The sequence below is a fragment of the Callithrix jacchus genome, chromosome 21, assembly GCF_049354715.1.
Source record: "Callithrix jacchus isolate 240 chromosome 21, calJac240_pri, whole genome shotgun sequence".
Classification (NCBI taxonomy): Eukaryota; Metazoa; Chordata; class Mammalia; order Primates; family Cebidae; genus Callithrix; species Callithrix jacchus.
The window spans coordinates 49,269,903-49,295,397 of NC_133522.1; the positions used below are offsets into that span (position 1 = coordinate 49,269,903).

General features: G+C 44.6%; 1 protein-coding gene across 8 annotated transcripts in view; it reads right to left on the bottom strand.

The window, feature by feature from the left end:
- HSF2BP (heat shock transcription factor 2 binding protein) overlaps positions 1-25,495 on the bottom strand; it is a 105,908-nt gene that overhangs the window by 41,698 nt on the left and 38,715 nt on the right. For all 8 annotated transcript variants that reach the window (XM_035283299.3, XM_035283300.3, XM_035283301.3 and 5 more), the window contains one exon: positions 17,530-17,647. In XM_035283299.3, the coding sequence (XP_035139190.3) occupies positions 17,530-17,647 (118 nt within the window). The remainder of the gene's footprint in view (positions 1-17,529; positions 17,648-25,495) is intronic.

Consider the following 25,495-nt stretch of genomic DNA (forward strand, 5'->3'; position numbering starts at 1 on the left):
ACCCCAAATCCACAGAATATACATTCTTCTCAGCACCATATCACACCTACTCTAAAATTGACCACATAATTGGAAGTAAATCACTCCTCAGAAAATGCAAAACAACTGAAATCATAACAAACAGTCTCTCAGACCATAGTGCAATCAAGTTAGAACTCAGAATTCAGAAACTAACTCAGAACCGCACAGCTTCATGGAACCTGAACAATTGGCTCTTGAATGTTGACTGGATAAACAATGAAATGAAGGCAGAAATAAAGAAGTTCTTCGAAACCAACAAGAACAAAGACACGACATACCAGAATCTCTGGGACACATTTAAAGCAGTCTCTAGAGGAAAATATATAGCAATAAGTGCCCACATGAGAAGAGTGGAGAGATCCAAAATTGACACCCTATCATCAAAATTGAAAGAGCTAGAGGAGCAAGATCAAAAAAACTCAAAACCTAGCAGAAGACAAGAAATAACTAAGATCAGAGCAGAACTGAAGGAGATAGAGACTCGAAAAACCCTTCAAAAAATCAATAAATCCAAGAGCTGGTTTTTTGAAAAGATCAACAAAATAGACCACTAGCCAGACTGATAAAAAAGAAAAGAGAGAATAACCAAATAGATGCAATAAAAAAACGATAAAGACGATAAAGGGGAAATCACCACAGATTCCACAGAAATTCAAACCATCATCAGAGAATATTACAAACAACTCTATGCACATAAACTAGTAAACCTGGAAGAAATGGATAAATTCCTGGACACCTGTGTCCTCCCAAGCCTAAACCAGGAGGAAGCCGAAACTGTGAATAGACCAATAACAAGGTCTGAAGTAGAGGCAGCAATTAAGAGCCTACCACACAAAAAAAGCCCAGGTCCAGACGGGTTCACAGCCGAATTCTACCAGACACACAAAGAGGAACTGTTACCATTCCTTCAGAAACTATTCCAAATAATCCAAAAAGAGGGAATCCTTCCCAAATCATTTTATGAGACCAACATCATCCTGATACCAAAATCCGGCAGAGACTCAACAAGAAAAGAAAACTTCAGGCCAATATCCGTGATGAACATAGATGCAAAAATCTTCAATAAAATACTGGCAAGCCGATTTCAACAGCAAATCAAAAGTCTTATCCATCATGATCAAGTAGGATTCATCCCGGGGATGCAAGTCTGGTTCAACATACGCAAGTCTATAAATGTAATTCACCACATAAACAGAACCAAAAACAAAACCACATGTTTATCTCAATTGATGCAGAGAAGGCCTTTGACAAAATTCAACAGCCCTTCATGCTAAAAACACTCAATAAACTCGATATTGATGGAACGTATCACAAAATAATAAAAGCTATTTACGACAAGCCAACAGCCAATATCATGCTGAATGGGCAAAAAATGGAAGCATTCCCTTTGAAATCTGGCACTAGACAAGGATGCCCTCTCTCACCACTCCTATTCAATATAGTACTGGAAGTTCTAGTCAGAGCAATCAGGAAAGAAAAAGAAATAAAGGGTATTCAAATAGAAAAGGAGGAAGCCAAATTGTCTCTATTTGCAGACGACATGATAGTATACCTAGAAGACCCCATCGTCTCAGCCCAAAAACTCCTGAAACTGGTAAGCAACTTCAGCAAAGTCTCAGGATACAAAATCAATATGCAAAAATCACAAGCATTCCTATACACCAATAACAGACTTAAAGAGAGCCAAATCAAGAACGAACTGCCATTCACAATTGCTACAAAAAGAATAAAATACCTTGGAATACAACTCACAAGGAACGTAAGAAACCTCTTCAAGGAAAACTACAAACCACTGCTCAATGAAATAAGAGAGGACACAAACAGATGGAGAAACATTCCATGTTCATGGTTAGGAAGAATCAATATCATGAAAATGGCCATACTGCCCAAAGTAATTTACAGACTCAACGCTATCCCCATCAAGATACTGATGACCTTCTTCACAGAACTGGAAAAAACTACCTTAAACTTCATATGGAACCAAAAGAGAGCCCACACAGCCAAGTCAGTTCTAAGCAAAAAGAACACAGCGGGAGGCATCACACTACCAGACTTCAAACTATACTACAAGGCTACAGTAATCAAAACAGCATGGTACTGGTACCAAAACAGAGATATAGACCAATGGAACTTTGAAAAAAAGATAAAAGAGAAAGACCCTGTTGAAAGAAAGAATGGAAAAGGAATGAAAAGAGAAAGGACAAAGGAGAAAGAGGAGGAAGAAAGAGGGTGGAAGGAAGGGAAGGAGGGAAGGAGGGAGACAGGGAGGAATGGAAGGAGGGAGAGAGGGAGGGATGGAAGGAGGGAGAGAGGGAGGGAGAAAGGGAGGTAGAGAGGGATACATAACTCAGAAAAAAATCATAATAAAAAATAGGACAGAATAAATCCAATTATTTCATTAATCACAAATGTTAATGAACAGGATATTCCTATTAAAAGGCATAGACTATAGATTGTTAAGGGAAAAACAAAATGCAACCATGGACTATTTCAAAAAAACACACCTGAAACAAAAGTTTGCAGAAAGGGGCTGTAGTGGATCACACCTGTAATCCCAGCCCTTTGGGAGGCCAAGGCGGGCAGACAGCTTGAGGCCAGTTCAACACCAGCCTGGCCAACATGGCAAAACCCTGTCTCTACTAAAAATACGGAAAAAATAGCCAGGTGTGGTAACGTGCACCTGTAGTCCCAGCTACTAGGGAAGTTGAGGCAGAAGAATCTCTTGAAAGCAGGAGGCAAAGGTTGTGGTGAAGCAAGATGGTGCCACTACACCAGCCTGGGCAACAGAGTAAGACTCTGTCTTGGAAAAAAAGAAAAACAGTTTGTGGACAGGTTGAAAGTAAAAGAATGGAAAAGGCATATCAAATGAATACTAATGAAAAAGAAGAAAGAGCAGGCTGAGGTCGCTACATTAACAGAAAAGAATATAGACTGGGTGCAGTGGTTCATGCCTGTAATCACAACACTTTCAGAGGCCGAGGCAGGCAGACAGCTTGAGCCCAGGAGCTGGAGACCAGCCTAGGCAACATGACAAGACCCCATCTCTGCAAAACATACAGAAAGTAGCTGAGTGTGGTGGCATGCACCTGTGGTCCCAGCTACTGGAGTGGCTGAGGTGGGAGGATCACTTGAGCCCAGGAGGCCGAGGCTGCAGTGAGCTGTGATAGTGTCAGTATACTCCAGCCTGGGTGACCGAGCAAGACCATCTCTCAAAAATAATAATTAAAAATAAAAGAAAGAAAAGAAGGGAAATCATCTTTAAAAATTAAGAGGCTAAATATTTAATGCTGAAAAGTTCAGTTCATCAGGAGGGTAGCATTTTAAACTTGCATGTACCTAGTAATATAGCCTCAAAAATACGTAAAGGCACAAACTGAAAAAACTACACGAAAAAGCCGACCAGTCTACAGCAATGGTAGATTTTAAAACATCTCTTACAGCACTTGATATATTAAGCCAATTCTCTGACCCACTACACAAGTAAGTCAAAAATCAATTTTTAAAGTAAGCTTGAACTCTAAGCAACATTTAGAAAATTAAAAGTACACCTCTATAAGAATAAGGCAAAGAAACTATGAGGAAAATTGGACAACTAAACAAGAATGCCTATACGAAAATAAAACTTGTGAAGCTACTGGAAACACACACACACACACACACACACAGCCTTAAACACTTATTCCAGCAAAAGAAGCTGCAGCAATGGCAGAGTAACTTGCATTGGACTAACTCTCTCACCAGTGAGAATCAAATTCTGAACAAAATATAGGAACCTATTTAACAGGATCAGAAGGCGACCAAAGGCAGGCAGAAACTGAACAGAAGTGGCCCCTTGCAGGAAGAGGTGGCTCACGCTTATAATCCCAGCATTTTGGGAGGCCAACGTAAGAGGATTGCTTGAGCCCAGGAGTTCAAGACCAGCTTGGGCAACACAACAAGATCCCATCTCTTCAACAAAAAACAAAAAAACGTAGGCATGGTGGCACATGCTTGCAGTCTCAGCTACTCAGAAGGCTGAGGCAAGAGAATCACTTGAGCCCAGGAAGGTCAAGGCTGCAGTGAGCCATAATGGTGTTACTGCGCTCCAGCCTGGGTGACAGAGCAGAACCCTGTCTCAAAAAAAAAAGAGAGAGAGAAGCTTTTTTAGATAAAGAGGGCAAATATGTTGAGGTTTAGGCAAGGCCCCATGTGGGTAAACCTCCATCTAGGCACCTAGGAAGGAGAGCTAAGCAAATCCCCGTCACAATTAGTGCCTGAAGAATATCTTAGTTTATAGTGTTACTACTCATTTATTTCCTTTATATAATCCTTTATCTATAATCATGTATTAGTTTATTGTCGGAACAATTAGTGCCTGAAGACTATCTTACTACTCAGTTATTTATATCTTCCTTCTTAGTAGGAGGAATGCCTAGAGCAGACACAGTACAGAGTATAAATTAAGGAATAAGCAGCTATATATATATATATAAAATCTTATCTTACTTATAGTTGGAGGAATGTCTAGAGCAGACACAGTGCAGAGCATGATTTAAGGGAAAAACAGTTATACCAGGACAAGAATTTATGGCCCAGGAGGCAGCGCTCAGTATTGTAAAGATGCCAGCTGTATGGCAGGCTTGGAGCAAGAGCCCCTCCTCCTGATAAAGGAGTTGTAGGACCTTGTGTCCAGTTCTTGTGCAAGGCTGCCCTCAGACCTGCAATCCCGCGAGCGTCCGAGGGCTTAAAACCCCTCCAGTATAATCGCAACTTGGTGACTGTATAACTTGTCAGCTCTCTAGCTGCTGTGCTGACTAAGAGCATCCTCCTACAGAGATCACTGGAAGCTGCCAGCAGGTGGCTGTAGACCTGGTCAGCTCTATCGCTGCTCAAAGCAACCTCCTTTAGAATTCCTTAGAAGTAGCCTGTCCCTAGATAAGAGATACTGCACACTGTACCCTCTTCACCGCGCATGGCCCACCTCCTGCCTCCGTGACCTAATGGGGGTGACCCTTTGCTGTGCACGGCCTGCCTCCTACCCTAGGTGACCTAATGGGGGTGACCCTTTGCTGTGCACGGCCCGCCTCCTACCCTAGGTGACCTAATGGGGGTGGACCCCTTGCCTACTGCTCCTGTGAATGTCCTGACCCTATCACTGTTCTTAAGATGACCTCACTCACTACCCCTCCCCCTAACCTATACCCAGTAAATACAGATGCTCCTGGATGTTCAGGGCCTCGCCTGTCTCTGCTCATAGGTGGCGTGGCCCCCTGAGCCCACCTGTCTTTTCCAGTCCTTCAGAGTCTTGTCTCTTTACTTTTCAGATCCAGCACCTCAGCACAGTAATAGGGGACACCCCACAACCCTATAGGGCTTGACCCTACAGCCACACAGCACCCAGCAGCTGGCCCTCCATCAGAAACCTGTGGATGACCAGCTTGAGAAGTAAAACCACAGAGTCCAGGGTCACCAGGGTGAAAAGGAAGGGAGGAAGATGCCTTGAAAGGAGATTTTCAGAACAAGGGAAGCACTAAAGTGTGCGTGAAAACCCTTCAAGGTCAGGTATGAGGCAGAAAGAGGGAGAGCCACGAGGCATAGCTCTGGCTACAGACCACATCCAGGGAGCCGGAGCTCAGGTATGAGTCAGGCAAAGCTGATGACCAGCTAGGACAAACACAGTTCTTTGGGAAAAGATAAGCGTTCAGATCCCCCACAACCTACCTTCTGCCACCTCCACTACAGACGCTATCAAATAAATACTGAACTAGCATCGCCGGCTAGGATGAGGACAGTAAGGCATTTGCTCTGGCTGCAAATTGAAGGGAGGATCAAAATGCCCAGTAGCCCATGTTTTTTAACGTGGTAATTCAATATTTTAAAACATAAAAATAATGTAAAAAATGCCCTTACAAGAAAACTTTTTTACTTTTTTTTTTTCTACAGCTAAGGTCTCACTTTGTCACTCGGGCCAGAGTACAGTGGCACAGTCATTCTTCACTGTCCCCTACAATTCCTAGGCTCAAGCAATCCTCCTGACTTAGCCTCCTGAGTAATTGGGACTACAGGCATGTGCCACCACATCCAGCTAATTTTTTCATTTTTTGTAAAGATGAGGTTTTGCCATCTTGGCAAGCCTGGTCTTGAATCCCTGGCCTCAGGCAATTTTCCCACGTAGGCCTCCCAAAGTGCTGGGATTACAGGCATAAGCCACTTGCCCAGCCCAAAATTTTAAATAAAGATGGAACTGGTTAACAGTGCCCTACCAAGACATACTGGAACCTAAGGCAAAAGGAAAACCAGTCATAGTGACCACCAAGTCCATGATTAAGGGACTAAGTGAAGGTCCTATGGTGCATGTAACATGCAATGCGTGCGCGCCACAGAAGACTTCCACTATAATCCTCTGTTAAAGTATCTGCTTTCCTCACTCCATGCCTCGTCTTCATCACCTCACAGACTAGTATAGTAAGACAGGACACAATAAGGACTCGGTTTATTTACTCAAAGTGAACCAACCCCCAGTGATCAAAGATCAAAATATGTAAAAGCCAAGGTCTTCCTTCTCTCTCATATGACCATGGGCCCTTTCTTTTTTCGGGTTTTTTGGTTTTTTTTTCCAGACAGAATCTTGCTCTGCACACAGGCTGGAGTACAGTGGTACGATCGTGGCTCACTGCAACCTCCGCCTCCTCTCAGGTTCCAGCAATTCTCCTGCCTCGGCCTCCTGAGTAGCTGGGACTACAGGCACATACCATTACACCCAGCTAATTTTTGTATTTTTTTTTTTTTTTTGAGATGGAGTTTCGCTCTTGTTACCCAGGCTGGAGTGCAATGGCGCAATCTCGGCTCACCGCAACCTCCGCCTCCTGGGTTCAGGCAATTCTCCTGCCCAGCCTCCCGAGTAGCTGGGATTACAGGCACGCACCACCGTGCCCAGCTAATTTTTTGTATTTTTAGTAGAGACGGGGTTTCACCATGTTGACCAGGATGGTCTCGATCTCTCAACCTCGTGATCCACCCGTCTCGGCCTCCCAAAGTGCTGGGATTACAGGCTTGAGCCACCGCGCTGTATTTTTTTTTTAGTAGAGATGGGTTTCACCATGTTGGCCAGGCTGGTCTCAAACTCCTGACCTCAGGTGATCTGCCCACCTCAGCCTCCCAAAGTGCTGGGATTACAGGCATGAGCCACTGCTCCTGGCCGTCCATGGGCACTTTCAAAGCCCCTGGCAGTGCTATGGAGCCAGAGAAGGCAGAGCTACGCAGGCACTCTCCAGAGCAGGGGTTCTCGGTTCTCAAAACAGGGTCCTCAGCCTCCCACTGGGCTACAGAATAAGCCACACTGCAAGTCCTTTCAAGTCTCAGTGACAATTTTTACACATATTCAAAAGTTACTCCTAGTAGCCTATTTAGTGAGGTATTAAGGGCTACTCAAATGCAGCGTTCATGAGGAAAACTTAGCACCTGAACTAGAATTTAGTGAGCGTCGAGCCCAGTATTCCAAGGAGACGCAAGTTCCTGCTTCAGATCACAAACGCAGAGTTGCAATTCCTCAGAATTAAATACACTGCCCATGGCTGCTCTCACGCAGGCAGTACAGCAGGACTGAGTCACTGCCACAGAGATCATATGACCCAAAGAGCTAAAATACTTTCTGTCTGACCCTTTACAGAAAATGTTTGCTGACCTCTGCCTTACAGCACGAAAATAAGAAAAACCCATCTTCTGTACATCTTAAAAAGCAAAGCTAGCATCCGGTGATAACTCTAATACAGGGCAACCTTCTGAAAAGACGGCCAGTAGAAATACTTTGCTGACTGCCATTTAGATTTAAGGGGGCAAAAACAACTCCCAAGTTGGCAGTTGTCTTTAAATTTTTATATTTGGTCAAAATCAGTTATCCTTAAGCTAAAATGAAACACATATACTTGCAAAAACCACACTGTCACCTGAGACCTGACGTTGCTGCCAAGATTCATCTCAAACAAGACCCAAGACTTTCAGGCCACAGAAGAATTAGCAAAAAATAAACCCTAAAGGTTCTGTTTCTTATGCAAATATTCTGTCTAATATTTCTATTTCAACCAAAAGTGTCTGCAAATAGTGTATCAAGTTTCCAATTATCAAGTCTAAAGAGACTGTCCATTCCATTTACTCTTCTAGTATTGAAATATTACATGTCACTTCTCGGCCAGGCACAGTGGCTCACACCTGTAATCCCAGCACTTTGGGAGGCCAAAGTGGGCAGATCACTTGAGGTCAGGAGTTCAAGACCAGCCTGGCCAACATGGTGAAACCCTGTCTCTATGAAAAATACAAAAATTAGCTGGGTGTGGCGGTGCACACCTGTAGATCCAGCTACTCAGGAGGCTGAGGCCGGAGAATGGCTTGAACCTGGGAGGCAGAGGTTGCAGTGAGCCAAGATGGCGCCACTGCGCTCCAGCCTGGGTGATAAAATGGGACTTTGTGTCAAAAAAAAAAAAGTCACTTCTCAAACTAGTGTACTAACTGTTAGACTTTTCTTCCAGTGACAAAAAAAAGTAGGTAAAATCTGCTTCCTACCAAAACCTCAGCAGAAGTTCTGTGAGCTCCAAAAGAGCTACTTCCCCGTCTCTGCAGTCTTGAACATCCGAGATGCATTTGACCTTAGAATAAAAGGACTGAAAATATGCCTAAAATAATGGTATTGGGAACTGGAAGTGCTACATAAGCAACACAAGTAACTCATCTTCAATAAAAAGCAAGTTCTCTTTACCTAAATATACAAGGTCTCGGGGCTAAAGAAGCTCAAAGTGTGAAAAGCCAGAAAAGCACTGCTCCAGAAGCCAACACGACTGAGTCACTAAAAGCAAATGCGACATCAGTTGACCACCTTATTCTTCATCTTAAAAGAAAATATGACTTGTAACCTACAAGTAACAGAATAAACCCACCCAGTACTTCAAAACAAACCAGCAATAAAAATAAACAAAAAAAAGTATCTGTGAAGTTCACTGGCCAGAAACGAGACAGTCATGCTCAACTGACTGAAATCTAAGGTAGCCAGATTAGCACCATAAAGTAACTCTAAAGTACAAGCAATGAAATTCTTACAGAAGACTGCATGTCATTCGAGAAAGCAATTGGCACAGCAATATGGTGTTTTCAGATCAAACTCTTCTTGACAGAACCTTAAGAGGCCTACCAATGTTTCATCAGACAGTACAATGACTTACATACTGCAGATTCTGTGCTTCTTCCCTCAGTCGAGTGAGAACGTGAAAACCTGGGTCTGTAGCATGTAATCCTCAAATACCTGAATGTTAATTTGTATCTATTATGTTACGGAGAAGACACACAAAAAGATGTACAGAATAGTACAATGCCCGCCTCCCTGGTTAAGAAAGAAACCCTACAACCAGAGTTGAATAGCCAGAGTTGTGAATGCTACTCAAAGGAGTCCTTTAAGGAAGCGTACGCACTAGTACATCTGCTATTTAAACTAGCCAAGCCTTTCTAATACTCAGGTACGAATCTTTTTTCTCTGCATACTGCATGCAATCTTCCACACCACGGTGAGATCTGTTTCTGCTGATGTGTGTAGCTACAACCCAGTTCCACTGACAGATGCCAACCTTTTAACACATCACAATTTCTTTATCTATTCTCCAGCTTAGAGACATTTAGGTAATTTCCTAGTTTGTGTGATTACAAACACCGCTGCTACACCGTTTTCTGTACAAGCGCCCTGGTGTCCTATGTAAAACGCTCTCTGGAGTGCACATGCAGAAGGGGACTCTGACCTCGGCATGTGCATACAAAACCTCCACAGACCAGATCGGTGGGCTCCACGTACCCTCCAGCAGCACATGGACAGGTATAAGCTTCCCTGTGGCTTTGTGTCCAATTGGAAGCTTGCCATCATCAGACTGGGATTTTTTTCAATGAGAGGCACTGAAAAGGTATCTTATTACTGTTATAATTTGCGTTCCCCTGATTACTATGGAGAGCAAGAATCTTTCCATGTTTATGAAGCTCAGGCATAGTTTATTCTGTAAATTGCCTGATTTTTTCTTTTGCCAATTTGTGTATTTGGTTATTTGCTTTTTCCTTATTGAAGAGGCCAAATAAGCAAATTACTTAGTTATGTGAGTTTTTTCAAGTGTACACAGAATGGCCCAAACTAGACAGGGTAAAACCCTAAACTGTCTTTCAGAAGAGCTAATGTTCACAGCACTATCTACCAATCTATAGCTCAACAGAGACCAATTCGGTGGCTGGGAAGCATGTTGCAGCTGAAAGCTGTGCCACCTGGAAAGAATACACATTAGTTCACAGGCCCCAAATGACCTCCAGATACTGAGTTTTGTTAATATCTGGAAACGGTGAGAACTCTAAACTTAGGAATTTGAACACTATCTAGATAGTTTGTCTTGAAAAACATCCTTCCTTCACCAGGACAGTTAACTGGCATGCAATGCCTTACAGTTATCTTACACGGTCCCCGAAGATAACCTTCCTCCTAGAATTACTAAAACCGTGACTGGAAACTGTTTAGAAACCCCATCATGTTTGAAGATTTCCTTGCAGCCAATGCTTATGCGAAAAAGGGATCAGGCCACCAAAACACACAGTAACATTCAGCAGGATTTTTAATAACAAACCAGGTAGAACCACACCCAGAAAGCGAGGATTTGCTCCCACTCATCAGGTAACATTTACTGAGCACTTTCTCTGTCCTGGACTCGATGCTCTCCAGAAGTTTACAGGAAATGGGAGAAACAAAGCAACCAGTGAACAAACTGTGGTACAAGCTTTACAGCATCCTCTCCACACTTAGTTCTAAAGACTGCTATTGTCTTAAGACATTCTGTGGAAACACTTCTAGAAGCATCTTCGAAAAATACAATCTGCACTGTGACTATCCCAGATGAATTCTGAAAACAGGAGCTGGTGGGTGGCTCGGAGCCGCACGGCTACTCCACAGAGAGGTGGGACAATACCATCACCCTGATTTGCCCACAAAGCTGAGCTGATTTTCCTGCAGTGCTCACAGCTGCTTCTGAAGTCAGCTGCACGAAGAACCTGAAACTTCCCACAAGCCGTACTCTCACTGATGCCACCCTACTGGTGACGACTGGGGAAGATGTTGGGTGGGGATAAATCAACAGTAACTTCAAGAAACAAGGACCATAGAGAGCCCAAACTCCAAGGGACATTTCTGTACCCTCCACCGTGCACCTGGATGAGACGACCTTGCTGAGCCACTGTTCTCCCACACATGCCAAATATTCTCTGGCCCCTGACAGTGAACTGAACTGTGTCAGTTACCTCAACTTGGTAAAAGCAGAGGTGTTCTCTTCACAGACACTGCATGCGAACCATAAATTTGGGGACAGCGTTAGCCTGAGAACCAAGTGACCATTCAGGAATGTGAGTGGCTCCCTCCCTGGAGGCCTCTCTCCTCACTCCAGGTGAAGAACCACCTTAAACTCTGGGCCTTCGGCCATCCCCTTCAATAACACCTCCAGCAGGTCTGACTTGAGGAACGGTTAGTGTAGATGTGAAAAGGCCTTTCATGGCCTACTCAGTGAGAACCGGTAAAAGCCTAGGAAGCACGAGCAGTGAGGGAAAAAAACAGCCTGGCCTAAGTCTAATACAAACAATACTTGCAGTTGCCAAGTGCTACCGAGCGTCAAGGAGAATGGAAGCGCAGGGTCCTGTGGCAGCAATGGAGAAAGAAGAGCCAGAAAAAGGAGTCTTCGGGCCCCTCCATGTGTGGCTCAGTGCCAGGACAGCACTCAGGGTCCCCCCGCCATCACCCCAGGGTCTGGGCACAGCACAGATCCTGCCCATACCAGGCCCTGGGAGCGCAAGCCTGGGTGACCAGTGGCTGGAGGAAAGGACATGGACTGAGGTGTTGACGATGGGGGATGTTCCTGACACATGTCATCCCATGGCTGAATGACTAAGGAAAATACACAAAGAAACAGACAGGACCCTGGCAGGGGCATGCCACCAGCTGACTGCACTTAACTGCCCCAGCCTTGGCTGACAGAGCCCACACTGCACACAGTTCTGCCAAGTGGCCACTTCTAGCAGACACCTGGAAGGCTGGCAGGAATGGGGAAAATTACCCGGAAGGTGTGGCTGTCACGGTTGAAAAGCTATGACCACTACAGAAAACACAATCCAGTCATCCTGCTGGCAGCACCTCCCACCTCGAGGGGCCTCCAAGGTCCGCTGGTGTGCCTGGCCCCATATGCTGCAAGTTCCTAGATCTGGAGAGTTAAAAACAGAGTCTTCATCAAAAAGTAGGTACACTAGGAATAGCCTGCAACCATATGGCTGCGGAGGCTACGCCACTGACAACTCACAGAGGCCAAGTCACAGCAATGTCCCATGTATGACCCTTTGCCTGTTTGCCACGAAAGAGATGACCATGTGGCCCAATGGCAGAATCGCATCTGACCTGCAGGGCCCACAGGGATTTCAGGGGGAAGCAAAGGGAACATGCCATGAGCCAACTCTGCATTCTGGGAAAATGCAACATGTCGTGGTAACCCAGGTCAGCAAGCAGTTTCAAACAGTGGCCATGGCCTGGAGACAAAACAAAAGCCAGTAGAGAGGGGCACCAGAAAATACCAGAGCAAGAGGTGACAGTTAGACAGGACACATCCCAAGGAAGGCTCAACACACAGGCAGGAGGATTACACATACATACACACACACACATCATAGACACTACACACACACATCACACACCACCCGCCCACCACCCACCCACACACCACACACATACAACCACACACACCACACACAGCACACCATATACACCACACATACACACCACGCACATACCACACCACACACAATCACACACACCACACACAACCACACACACCACACACATACAACATACCACCCACACACCACACACAAATCAGACACCACACCCACTCACACCACCCACCCACACACCACACACAAATCAGACACCACACCAACACACCACCCACTCACACATCACACACACAAACATACCACCCACACACCACACACAAATCACAGACACCACACACAATCACATACCACCCAGTCACACGCCACTCACACACCACACACAAATCAGACACCACACACACCACACACACCACTCACACCACACCACACACCAACACATACCACACCCACACACTGCATGCACACCAGACAAATCACACATATCACACACATATCACATACACATCACCCCACACACCCAACACATACCACACACACCACACAATACCCAAACACCACACACACCACACACATCATACACATCACACAGCCACCACACACCCACCACACCCACACCATACACCACACACTCACCAACACACACACCACACACCACACAAACCACACAATTCACCAAACACCAACACACACTGCACAAACACCAACACACACTGTACAAACACCACACACCATACATACACCACACACAGCACACCATACACACCACACACATACACACCATGCACATACCACACCACACACAATCACACACACCACACACACCATATGCATATCACACATACCAAACACCAAACATATACATACCACACACACCACATACACACAACACACACCACACATCACACCTACACCATACACATCACATACCAGCTGACTGCACTAACTGCCCCAAGCCTTGGCTGACAGAGCCCACACCCCCACACCATACACATGCCACACACACACACCACACATCCATATTCCCCACACACATTCCACACACCTCCCCCGACTCCACACACACCCCAAACACCCTCACACGCACACAGCCCACACCCCCGACACCCACACCACACACACACACCACACACCCATATTCCCCACACATATTCCACACACTTCCCCCCACTCCACACACACCCCAAACACCCTCACACGCACACAGCCCACACCCACACCACACACATCCCACAAACACATATACCCATACCCTCCACATATACACACCACAAACATCCAACATATGCATACCACACAAACACATCCTCCTCACATACACACACACAATGCATACCACACCCACATCTCCCCCCACACAAAATACACTCATCCAAATCCCTAGTCCCACATACACAAACATACCACACACAGTCACACACATGACACCCACCTCCCCCCAACATATATACACACACTACACACACAATTCCCTCACACACCATAAACATGCCCCACACAAACACATACCATATGCATACCAGATACCCCCAAAACACCCACATACACATATACCACGCACAAAATACATCCCAACCCCTCCACACCCACACCTTGCACATATGCACCCACACCCACACCACACACACACACACATCTCAGCCATATGTGCCTCTGACATGAGAGGAAAAAGCAAAGGTGAGTGGAATAAACAAGGGAAGGCCAAGCTGAGGCAGCCACACTTACCTCTTCACCCCTGTGCGGCAGGAAGTAAAGCTACCTGCTGGGACACCCACCTGCATAGGAAGGGCAGAGCAGGGAGGCCATGAGGGTCGCACCAAGGTCTGTCTCCACCACTATGGAAATGAGTGGGAGCTGAGAAAGGATATAGAGGAGGATCCCGGGGGGTTGGAGACCAGGAGGAATGACAAGTCTGTGCACACGAGGCAGCTTCTTCCCAAACCTCACTAAGCAGCCCCAGCTGTAGGAACAGAGGAGGAGGATGGCTGGGCTGGTTCAAGGCTGAGAGCACCAGGAAGTATGATGCACACTGGGGCTGGTGAGCTAGAGGGAAGGGGGCCATGGGGGCAATGGTGTGAGGAGGAGAAGGAGGAGGAGGAGCACCAGCAGCAGGAGGAGCAGCAGCAGCTCGTCCTGCAGTTGAGAGGGAACAACGGTAGGAAGGCAGGCAGGGAGGAGAGGAGGCATGGCCTGGGTGCTACAGCAGCGTCTCCCACAGCACAGTCCACCTCATGACTATGCGCAGCATCTGGACCAAGGCAGACGACTGCCACAGTCAAAGGCACATCAAATCTGGGGAACTGAGAAAGGCAATCGACCTTGAAATTAGCCTGTTAAATAAATCACCCCTAAACATGTTCAAGTCACTCAAGATAGCAGGAAATGGGGAAGGGGACACCAACAAGCCAGTACTCAGTGAACAAGGGAAGTGTCTGGATGGTCAGAAATCTGCAGTAATGAGAAAGGCCGGATGTGAGGGAGCAATTAGTTGCTTGTATTTTCAAGGAGGAAAAATTTTTGCATGAGACTGGAAGAGAAACAACCTTTAAAAATGAGCATTCTCTGTCTCAAAAAAAACTACATACGCATATATGTTACACTATATTATGTGCATTATTTAAGTGCATATGATTTTTAGCACCAAATACTAACATTGACTAGAAAGTTTGGTTCTGGATAAGATGGCCTAGACACACCCTCCAGTCTTGCTTCCACTGAAAGCAGCTATAAATTCCAAAGAGAACATAGGAAGCAGCTATTTGAGGACTCTGAAAAATAAACAATAGCAGGCAGATAGGCAAAGACCAAAATTTAAGAACCACTAAACCAGCAGTGAGTTTACCACTTTTTCCTCTAGTGTCCCTGGCCTGGACTCACAGGAGCTCCAAGAGCCAGAAGTAACACTGAGCCACATGGAGAGCACCAGGAGAAGGTCTCTAGTGAGGCTCCAGGAGTGGGAAAGGGGCTTCTACCAGCAACCACGCGCAGTGGCGGCATCCCCAGGTAACTCAAGCTCTGTGGGAAACGAATTTTCCTTACACTTGAGAGCTCTGTGAGCTTCTCAACCCCTGCTGCAGGGCCGGATGAGGGCAGAATTGCAGGCGCTTCGACACTGCAGGGTATATGGAGCCCAGCATTCCAGGTGAGAGACTTAAACTAAAATGCACCCGGAGAGTTAACAGCTCAGAAAAGTGACCCCATAAAGTTGTTTATAGACTCCTGGCCTCATCCCAAGGTGTGGCTGCGTGGATCTGATCACAAACAGCATCTGAAAGACTCAGAACTGCAGCTCCAATCACCCAGCTCTCAGACTGGCCACTGGGCGGCACTCATGGGGGCAGTTCCAATAGCTCTGTAAAGGCTCTCTGAAAACGACTGGCACAGGAAACCAAACAGAAAAGGCTGGCTGGAATCTGACCCAAAGAGGTTGATTGCCTGTGAAAATATAAACATCAGCATTTTCCAAGGATTTAAACAAGACCAGTGATCACATAAATGCCCAGGATAAATCCAAAATTACTTGGCATACGAAGAAACAGGAAATCTCAACTCACATGGGAGAAAACCATCAAGAGACACCAAGGCCAGGATGATACAGATGTTGGAAGCATCTGGCACAGACTTTACAGAAGCTCTTACTTTTAAAAAGTGCTCCACAGCATGGCATGGTGGCACATACCTATAGTCCAGCTACTCAGGAGGCTGAGGTGGAAGAATACTTGGAACACCTAGGAGTTTGAGGCCAGCCTGAGCAATGTATGTAGTGACCCGGTCTCTTTAAAAATAAAAATAAAAAAATACAGATGCTCTAAGAAGTCAAAGGCCACACTCAGAATGAATGGTGTGAGTGGCACCCTGCTCCCTCTCCCCACAATTTCCTGCCCTAGTCTCTGGGACTATAAATTATCACACGCTGATTACGTGATTGCCTGGAAAAGGGGATTCTGTGGATGTAATTAAGGGTTACTAACTGGCTGACTCAGAGTTGATCAAAAGGAATTTATCCAGGTGCACCTCATCTAAATACACAGATCCATATGAAGCAGATGAAGCAGAGAGTTTGCCTTATTGAAGTAAATTTTTAACCAAAGAATAACAGCAGACAGAGTTTCATCTTCTGGTAGCAGAAGAGGAAGTCAGAGCCTGGAAACGTCAGAGGGAGTCAATGAGCGACTGTGGCTTGAGGACGGGCCCACGTGCGAAGGAATACGAGCAGCCCCAGCAGCTGATCCGCAACTGACCAGCCAGCCAGGACAAGGGAACTCGGTCCTGAAACCAAGACACTGGACTCTGCCAGCAACTTCAAAGTGCCCAGAAGCGGATTTCTCCCCCAGAGTCTCCAAAAAGATCCCAGCCTGGAAAACGCCTCAATTCTGGCCTATGCAGAGAAGCCCTCAAACCCACTCAGACTTCTGACTTACCAAACTATGAAATAATAAATGGTGTTTCAGCCACCAAGTTGCTGATGATTTGTTACATAACAATAGAAAACAAATACAGATTTTAGTACCTGGAGGTGGAGAGCTACCATAACAAAGACCTATGTAAATTCATTTTGACATAACCATGAAGTATCATAGGGTAGTATTTGGGGCTCACCGATTGCTCTAAGGCGAGTACATTCCTTCCTTAAATCTGTTTTCCTAAATTGCTATTTAAGAGAGTGCACCCCCTTAACTTCTCCAGGCAATTTATTTCCTCTGGTTTTTAGAACTACCGCCAAAATTAACTGTGTTTACTTGAAGAAAGGCCCAGTCGGCACATTCTAATGAACCGTAAATAGAATGAACTTTGTAACGTTATCCACCATACACTTTGAGTTTGGTGCACTGTCCTGGCTTCAGGTCTCCCAGAAGCTGCAATATGGTGTCCAGGAGCACCCGGCTTGAATTAACCAGGAACTCACGACCACATGCTATGGCAGCAACATCTGTAACAGAAACATGAAACAGAGCGTCAGGATGATCAAGACTGCAGAACCCAGAAAATGGAACAAACCTGCATAAGATGGCATCTTCTACATCTTTACCGAAACTACTTTGTTACTGTTAAGAGACAGGGTCTCACCGTGTCGCCCAGGCTGGAATGCATGGTGCAATCATAGCTCACTGCAGCCTTGAACCCCTGGGCTCAAGCAGTCCTCCCACCTCAGCCTCCCAAGTATCTGGGACTAAAGGCATGTGCCACCATGCCCAGCTTACGTGAAGCATCTTGATATCATCTAGAACTAAGGCTCTGAAAGCTCTTAGGCCAGCTGTGACCAGCTTAATAGAAAACAGACTAATCATTCCTTATACCAGTCCCTGTAACCACCTAATATTATCAGGTTAAAAAAAAAAAAAACCAACGGTCAGCAACATGGATTTGCCCAAGATCTGCAAACAAGCAGCAAAACAATCATTCCACATCTCACTGTCATATCTTACCCAAACGTCATCCTCTCTTTGCCCTACCTGAAGCCCAGTTCTTTACAGGACAGAGTGGTGCTCAGATTTCTTTAGTGTCCCATTCTATAAAGATGGCAAACTTGGCTGGGCACAGTGGCTCATGCCTGTAATCCCAACACTTTGGGAGGCTGAGGCAAACGGATCACCTGAGGTCAGGAGTTCAAGCTCAGCCTGGCCAACATGGCAAAACCCCATTTCTATTAAAAATACAAAAATTAGAAGATGGCTCAATAGGAACAAATCCAGTCTGCAGCTCCCAGCAAGAGCTATGCAGACAGCAGGTGATTTCTGCATTTCCAACTGAGGTACCGGGCTCATCTCAGTGGGACTAGTTAGATAGTGGGTGCAGCCCATGGAGGGTGAGCTGAAGCAGGGTAGGGCATCGCCTCACTCAGGAAGTGCAAGGGGTCAGGGAACTCCCTCCCCTAGCCACAGGAAGCCAAGAGGGACTCTGCCATGAGGAACGGTACTCTCCGGCCTAGATACTAGACTTTTCCCATGGTCTTAACAACCTGTAGACCAGGAGACTAGGTCTGGAGCCTGCACCACCAGGGCCCTGGGTTTCAGCCACAAAACTGGGTAGCCATTTGCGCATACACCGAGCTAGCTGCAGGAATTCTTTTTCATACCCAGTGGCCTGGAACGCCAGTGAGACAGAACTGTTCACTCCCTGAAAAGGAAACTGAAGCCAGGGAGCCAAGTGGTCTAGCTCAGTGGATCCCAGCCCCAAGGAGCCCAGTGAGCTAAGATCCACTGACTTGAAATTCTCACTGGCAGCACAACAGTCTGAGGTCGACCTGGGATGCTCAAGCTTGGTGTGGGGAGGGGCATCCACCATTACTGAGGCTTCGGTAGGCAGTTTTCCCCTCACAGTGTAAACAAAGCTGCCAGGAAGTCTGACCTGGGCAGAGCCCACTGTAGCTCCACAAAGCTTCTGTAGCCAAACTGGCTCTCTAGATTCCTCCTCTCTGGGCAGGGCATCTCTAAAGAAAGGCAGTAGCCCCAGTCAGGGGCTTATAGATAAAATTCCCATCTCCCTCGGACAGAGCACCTTGGGGAAGGGGCAGCTGTGGGCGCAACTTCAGCAGACCTAAACATTCCTGCCGGCTCTGAAGAGAGCAGCAGATCTCCCAGCATAGCACTTGAGCTCTGCTAAGAGGCAGACTGCCTCCTCAAGTGGGTCCCTGACTCCCAGGCCTCCTGACTGGGAGACACCCCCTAACAGGGGTCAACAGATACCTCATACAGAAGTGCTCTGGTTGGCATGTGGCAGTGCCCCTCTAGGACAAAGCTTTCAGAGGAAGGAGCAGGCAGTGATCTTTGCTGTTCTGCAACCTCCACTGGTGATACTCAGGCAAACAGGGTCTGGAGTGGACCTCCAGCAAACTCCAGCAGACCTGCAGCAGAGGGCCTGACTGCTAGAAGGAAAACTAACAAACAGAAAGGAACAGCATCACCATCAACGAAAAGGACATCCACACAGAAATGCCAGAAACCCCATCGAAAGGTCATCAACATCAAAGACCAAAGATAGATAAATCTAAGAAGATGAGGAAAAAACAGGGCAAAAAGGCCGAAAATTCCAAAAACCTGAATGCCTCGTCTCCTCCAAAGGATCACAACTCCTTGCCAGCAAGGAAACAAAACTGGGCAGAGAATGAGTTTGACTAACTGACAGAAGTAGGCTTCAGAAAGTGGGTAATAACAAATTCCTCCAAGCTAAAGGGGCATGTTATAACCCAATGCAAGGAAGCTAAAAACCTTTAAAAAAGGTTAGAGGAACTGCTAACTAGAATAACCAGTTTAGAGAAGAACATAAATGACCTGATGGAGCTGAAAAACACAGAAAATTTCATGAAGCATGCACAAGCATCAATAGCCAAGTCGATTAAGTGGAAGAAAGGATATCAGATATTGAAGGTCAACTTAATGAAATAAGTGTGAAGACAAGATTAGAGAAAAAAAAATGAAAAGAAATAAAGCCTCCAAGAAATATGGGACTGTGTGAAAAGACCAACCTACATTTGACTGGAGTACCTGGAAGTGACGGGGAGAATGGAACCAAGCTGGAGAACACTCTTCAGGATATTATCCAGGAGAACTTCCCCAACCTAGCAAGACAGGCCAACATTCAAATTCAGGAAAGACAGAGAACACCACAAAGACACTCCTTGAGAAGAGCAACCCCAAGACACATAATTGTCAGATTCACCATGGTTGAAATGAAAGAAAAAATGTTAAGGGCAGCCAGAGAGAAAGGTTGTGCTACCCACAAAGGGAACCCCAATAGACTAACAGTGGATCTCTCTGCAGAAACCCTACGAGCCAAAGGAGAGTGGGGGCCAATATTCAACATTCTTAAAGAAAAGAATTTCAACCCAGAATCATATCCAGCCAAACTAGGCTTCATAAGCACAGGAGAAATGAAATCCTTCACAGATAAGCAACTGCTGAGAGATTTTTGTCACCACCAGGCCTGCCTTACAAGAGCTCCTAAAGGAAGCACTAAACAAGGAAGAACGGATACCAGCCACTGCAAAAACATACCAAATTGTAAAGACCATCCATCAACACTATGAAGAAACTGCACCAACTAACAGGCAAAACGACCAGCTAGCATCAAAATGACAGGATCGAATTCACATATAGCAGTATTAACCTTAGATGTAAATTGACTACAGGCCCCAGTTAAAAGGCACAGATTGGAAAATTGGATAGAGTCAAGACATCAGTGTGCTATATTCAGGAGACCCATCTCACGGGCAAAGACACACACAGGCTCAAAATAAAGGGATGGAGGAATATTTACCAAGCAGATGGAAAGCAAAAACAAGCAGGAGTCACAATCTTAGTCTCTGATAAAACAGACTTTAAGCCAACAAAAGATCAAAAAAGACAAAGAAGGACATTACATAATGATAAAGGGATCAATGCAACAAGAGCTGACTATCCTAAATATCTATGTACCCAATACAGGAGCACCCAGATTCACAAAGCAAGTTCTCAGAGACCTACAAAGAGACTTAGACTCCCATGCAATAACAGTGGAAGACTTTAACACCCCACTGTCAATATTAGACAGATCAACAAGACAGAAAATTAACAAGAATATTCAGGACTTGAACTCAGCTCTGAACCAAGTGGACCTAATAGACATCTACAGAATTTACCAGCCCAACTTAACAGAATATACATTATTGTCAGCACCACACCACATTTATTCTAAAATTGACCACATATTTGGAAGTAAAATACTCCTCAGCAAATGCAAAAGAACAGAAATCATAACAAACAGTCTCTCAGACCACAGAGCAATCAAATTAGAACTCAGGATTAAGAAACTCACTCAAAATTACACAACTACACGGAAACCGAATAACTGCTCCTGAACCACTACTGGGTACATAACAAAATTAAGGCAGAAGTAAGTAAGTTATTTGAAACCAACAAGAACAAAGACACAATGCTCCCGAATCTCTGGGACACTACTAAAGCAGTGTCTAGAGGGAAATTTATAGAAAATTAATGCCCATAGGAGAAAGCAGGAAAAATCTAAAATCAACCCCCTAACATCACAATTAAGAGAACTGGAGAAGCAAGAGCAAACAAATTCAAAAGCTAGCAGAAGACAAGAAATAACTAAGATCAGACAGAACTGAAGGAGACAGAGACATAAACAATCCTTCAACAAAAAAAAAAAAATCAATGAATCCGGGAGCTGATTTTTTTAAAAGATCAACAAAATAGACCACTAGCCAGACTAATAAAGAAAAGAGAGAAGAATCAAATAGACACAATCAAATATGATAAAGGGGATATCACCGCTGATCCCACAGAAATACAAACTACAATCAGAGAACACTATCAACACCTCTACACAAATAAACTAGAAAAACTAGAAGAAATGGATAAATTCCTGGACACATACACCCTCCAAAGACTAAACTGGGAAGAAGTCAAATCCCTGAGTAGACCAATAACAAGTTCTGAAACTGAGTCAGTAATTAATAGCCTACCCACCAAAAAAAGCCCAGGACCAGATGGAGTCACAGCTGAATTCTGCCAGAGGTACAAAGAGAAGCTGGTACCATTCCTTCTGAAACTATTCCAAACAACAGAAAAAGAGGGACTCCTCCTTAACTCATTGTATGTGGTCAGCATCATCCTGATACCAAAACCTGGCAGAGACACAACAAAAAAAAGAAAATTTTAGCCCAATATCCCTGATAAACAGCAATGTGAAAATCCTCAATAAAAAACTGGCAAACTGAATCCAGCAGCACCTCAAAAAGCTTATCCACCAAGATCAAGTTGGCTTCATCCCTGGGATGTAAGCCTGTTTCAACATACACAGATCAATAAATGTAATCCATCACATAAACCAAACCAATGACAAAAACCATGTGATTATCTTAATAAATGCAGAAAAGGCCTTCGATAAAATTCAACACCACTTCATGCTAAAAAACTCTCAATAAACTAGGTATTGATGGAACGTAACTCAAAATAGTAAGAGCTATTTATGACAAACCCACAGCCAATATCATACTGAATGGGCAAAAACTGGAAGCATTCCCTTTGAAAACTGGCACAAGACAAGGATGCCCTCTCTCACCACTCCTATTCAACTCAGTATTGGAAGTTCTGACCAGGGCAATCAGGCAACAGAAAGATACAAAGGGTATTCAAATAGGTAAAGAGGAAGTCAAATTGTCTCTGTTTGCAGATGACATGATTATATATTTAGAAAACCCTATCATCTCAGCCCAAAATCTCTTTAAGCTGATAAACAACTTTAGCAAAGTCTCAGGATACAAAATCAATGTGCAAAAATCACAAGCATTCCTATACACCAATAATAGAGAGCCAAATCATGAGTGAACTCCCATTTACAACTGCTACAAGGAGAGTAAAATAACTAGGAACACAACCTACAAGGGATGTATGTAAAGCACCTCCTCAAAGAGAACTACAAACCACTGCTCAAGAAAGTAAGAGAGGACACAAACAAATGGAAAAACATTCCAGGCTCATGGATAGGAATAATCCATATCATGAAAATGGCTATGCTGCCCAAAGTAATTTATAGATTCAATGCTATCCCCATTAAGCTACCATTGACTTCCTTCACAGAATTAGAAAAAACTACCTTAAATTTCATATGGGGCCAGGCACGGTGGCTCACACCTGTAGTCAAAAATTCAAGATCAGCCTGGACAACACGGTGAAACCCTGCCTCTACTAAAAATGGTGGTGCATGCCTGTGAGAATTGCTTAAACACTGCACTCCAGCCTGGGCAACAAGAGCAAAATTCCATCTCAGAAAAAAAAAATTCATTTAGAACCAAATAAGAGCCCATATACCCAAGACAATCCTAAGCAAAAAGAAAAAAGCTGGAGGCATCATGCTACCTGACTTCAAACTATACTACAAGGCTCTAGTAATCAAAACAGCATGGTGTTGGTACCAAAACAGATATATAGACAAATGGAACAGAACAGAGGCCTCAGAAATAACACCACACATCTACCACCATCTGATCTTTGACAAACCTGACAAAAACAAGCATGGGGAAATAATTCCCTATTTAATAAATGGTGTTGGGAAAACTGGCTAGCCATATGCAGAAAACTGAAACCAGACCCCTTCCATATTTAGACCTATACAAAAATTAACTCAAGATGGATTAAAGACTTAAATGTAATATGTAAAACCATACAAACCCTTGAAGGAAACCTAGGCAATACCATTCAGGACATAGGCATGGGCAAAGACTTCCTGACTAAAACACCAAAAGCAATGGCAACAAAAGCCAAAATTGACAAATGGGATCTAATTAAACTAAAGAACTTCTGCACAGCAAAAGAAACTACCATCACAGTGAACAGGCAACCTACAAAATGGGAAAAAATTTTTGGAATCTATCCATCTGACAAATGGCTAATGTCCAGAATCTACAAAAAAACTTAAACAAATTTACAAGAAAAAAAAACCCCATCAAAAAGTGGGCAAAGGATAGGAACAGACACTTCTCAAAAGAAGACATTTATGCGGCCAACAAACATATGAAAAAAAAGCTCATCATCACTGGTCATTAGAGAAATGCAAATCAAAACCACAATGAGATAGCATCTCACTCCAGTTAGAATGGCGATCACTAAAAAGTCAGGAGACAACAGATGCTGGAGAGGCTGTGGAGAAACACGGACACTTTTACACTGTTGGTGGGAAAGTAAATGAGTTCAACCATTGTGGAAGACAGTGTGGCAACTCCTCAACGATCCAGAACCAGAAATACCATTTGACCCAGCAATCCCATTACTGAGTATGTATCCAAAGGATTATAAATCAATCTACTATAAAGACACATGCACACACATGTTTACTGTAGCACTGTTCACAATAGCAAAGACTTGGAAGCAACTTAAATGCCCATCAATGACAGACTGGATAAAGAAAATGTGGCACAGACACACCATGGAGTACTATGCAGCCATAAAAAAAGGATGGGTTCATGTCCTTTGCAGGGACATGGATGAAGCTGGAAACCATCATTCTAGGCAAACTAATACAGGAACAGAAAACCAAACACAGCATGTTCTCACTCATAAGTGGGAACTGAACAATCAGAACACAGGGACACAGGGAGGGGAATATCACACACCAGTGTCTGGGGGGTTGGGGGCCAGGGGAGGGATAGCATTAGGAGAAATACCTAATTTAGATGATGGGTTGATGGGTGCAGCAAACCACCATGGCACATTGTACACCTATGCAACAAACTTGCACATTCTGCACATGTATCCCAGAACTTAAAATATAATAAAAATAAAATAAAAATTTCAAAAAAAGTATAAAAATTAGCTGGGTGTGGTGGGCTGTGCCAACCTGGGTGACACAGTGAGACTCTGTCTCAAAAAAAAAAAAAAAAAAAACACATGGCAAACTTATTTGCCTTCACCTAGAAAAATCAACATTTACCCAGAAAGTTTTATCACTCACTGGAATTCTATTCTACTTCCCTCAAGTCTTTTTTTTTTTCTCTGAGATGGAGTCTCACTCTGTTTCCCAGGCTGAAGTGCAGTGGCACAATCTCAGCTCACTGCAACCTCTGCCTCCCGGGTTCAAGTGAGTTTTCTGCCTCAGCTTCCTGCATAGCTGGGATTACAGGCACATGTCACCATGCCCAGCTAATTTTTGTATTTTTAGTAGAGATGGGGTTTCATCACCATGTTGGTCAGGCTGGTTTCAAACTTCTGACCTCAGGTGATCCACTTGCCTCAGCCTCCCAAAGTGCTGGGATTACGGGTGTGAGCCACCACACCCGGCC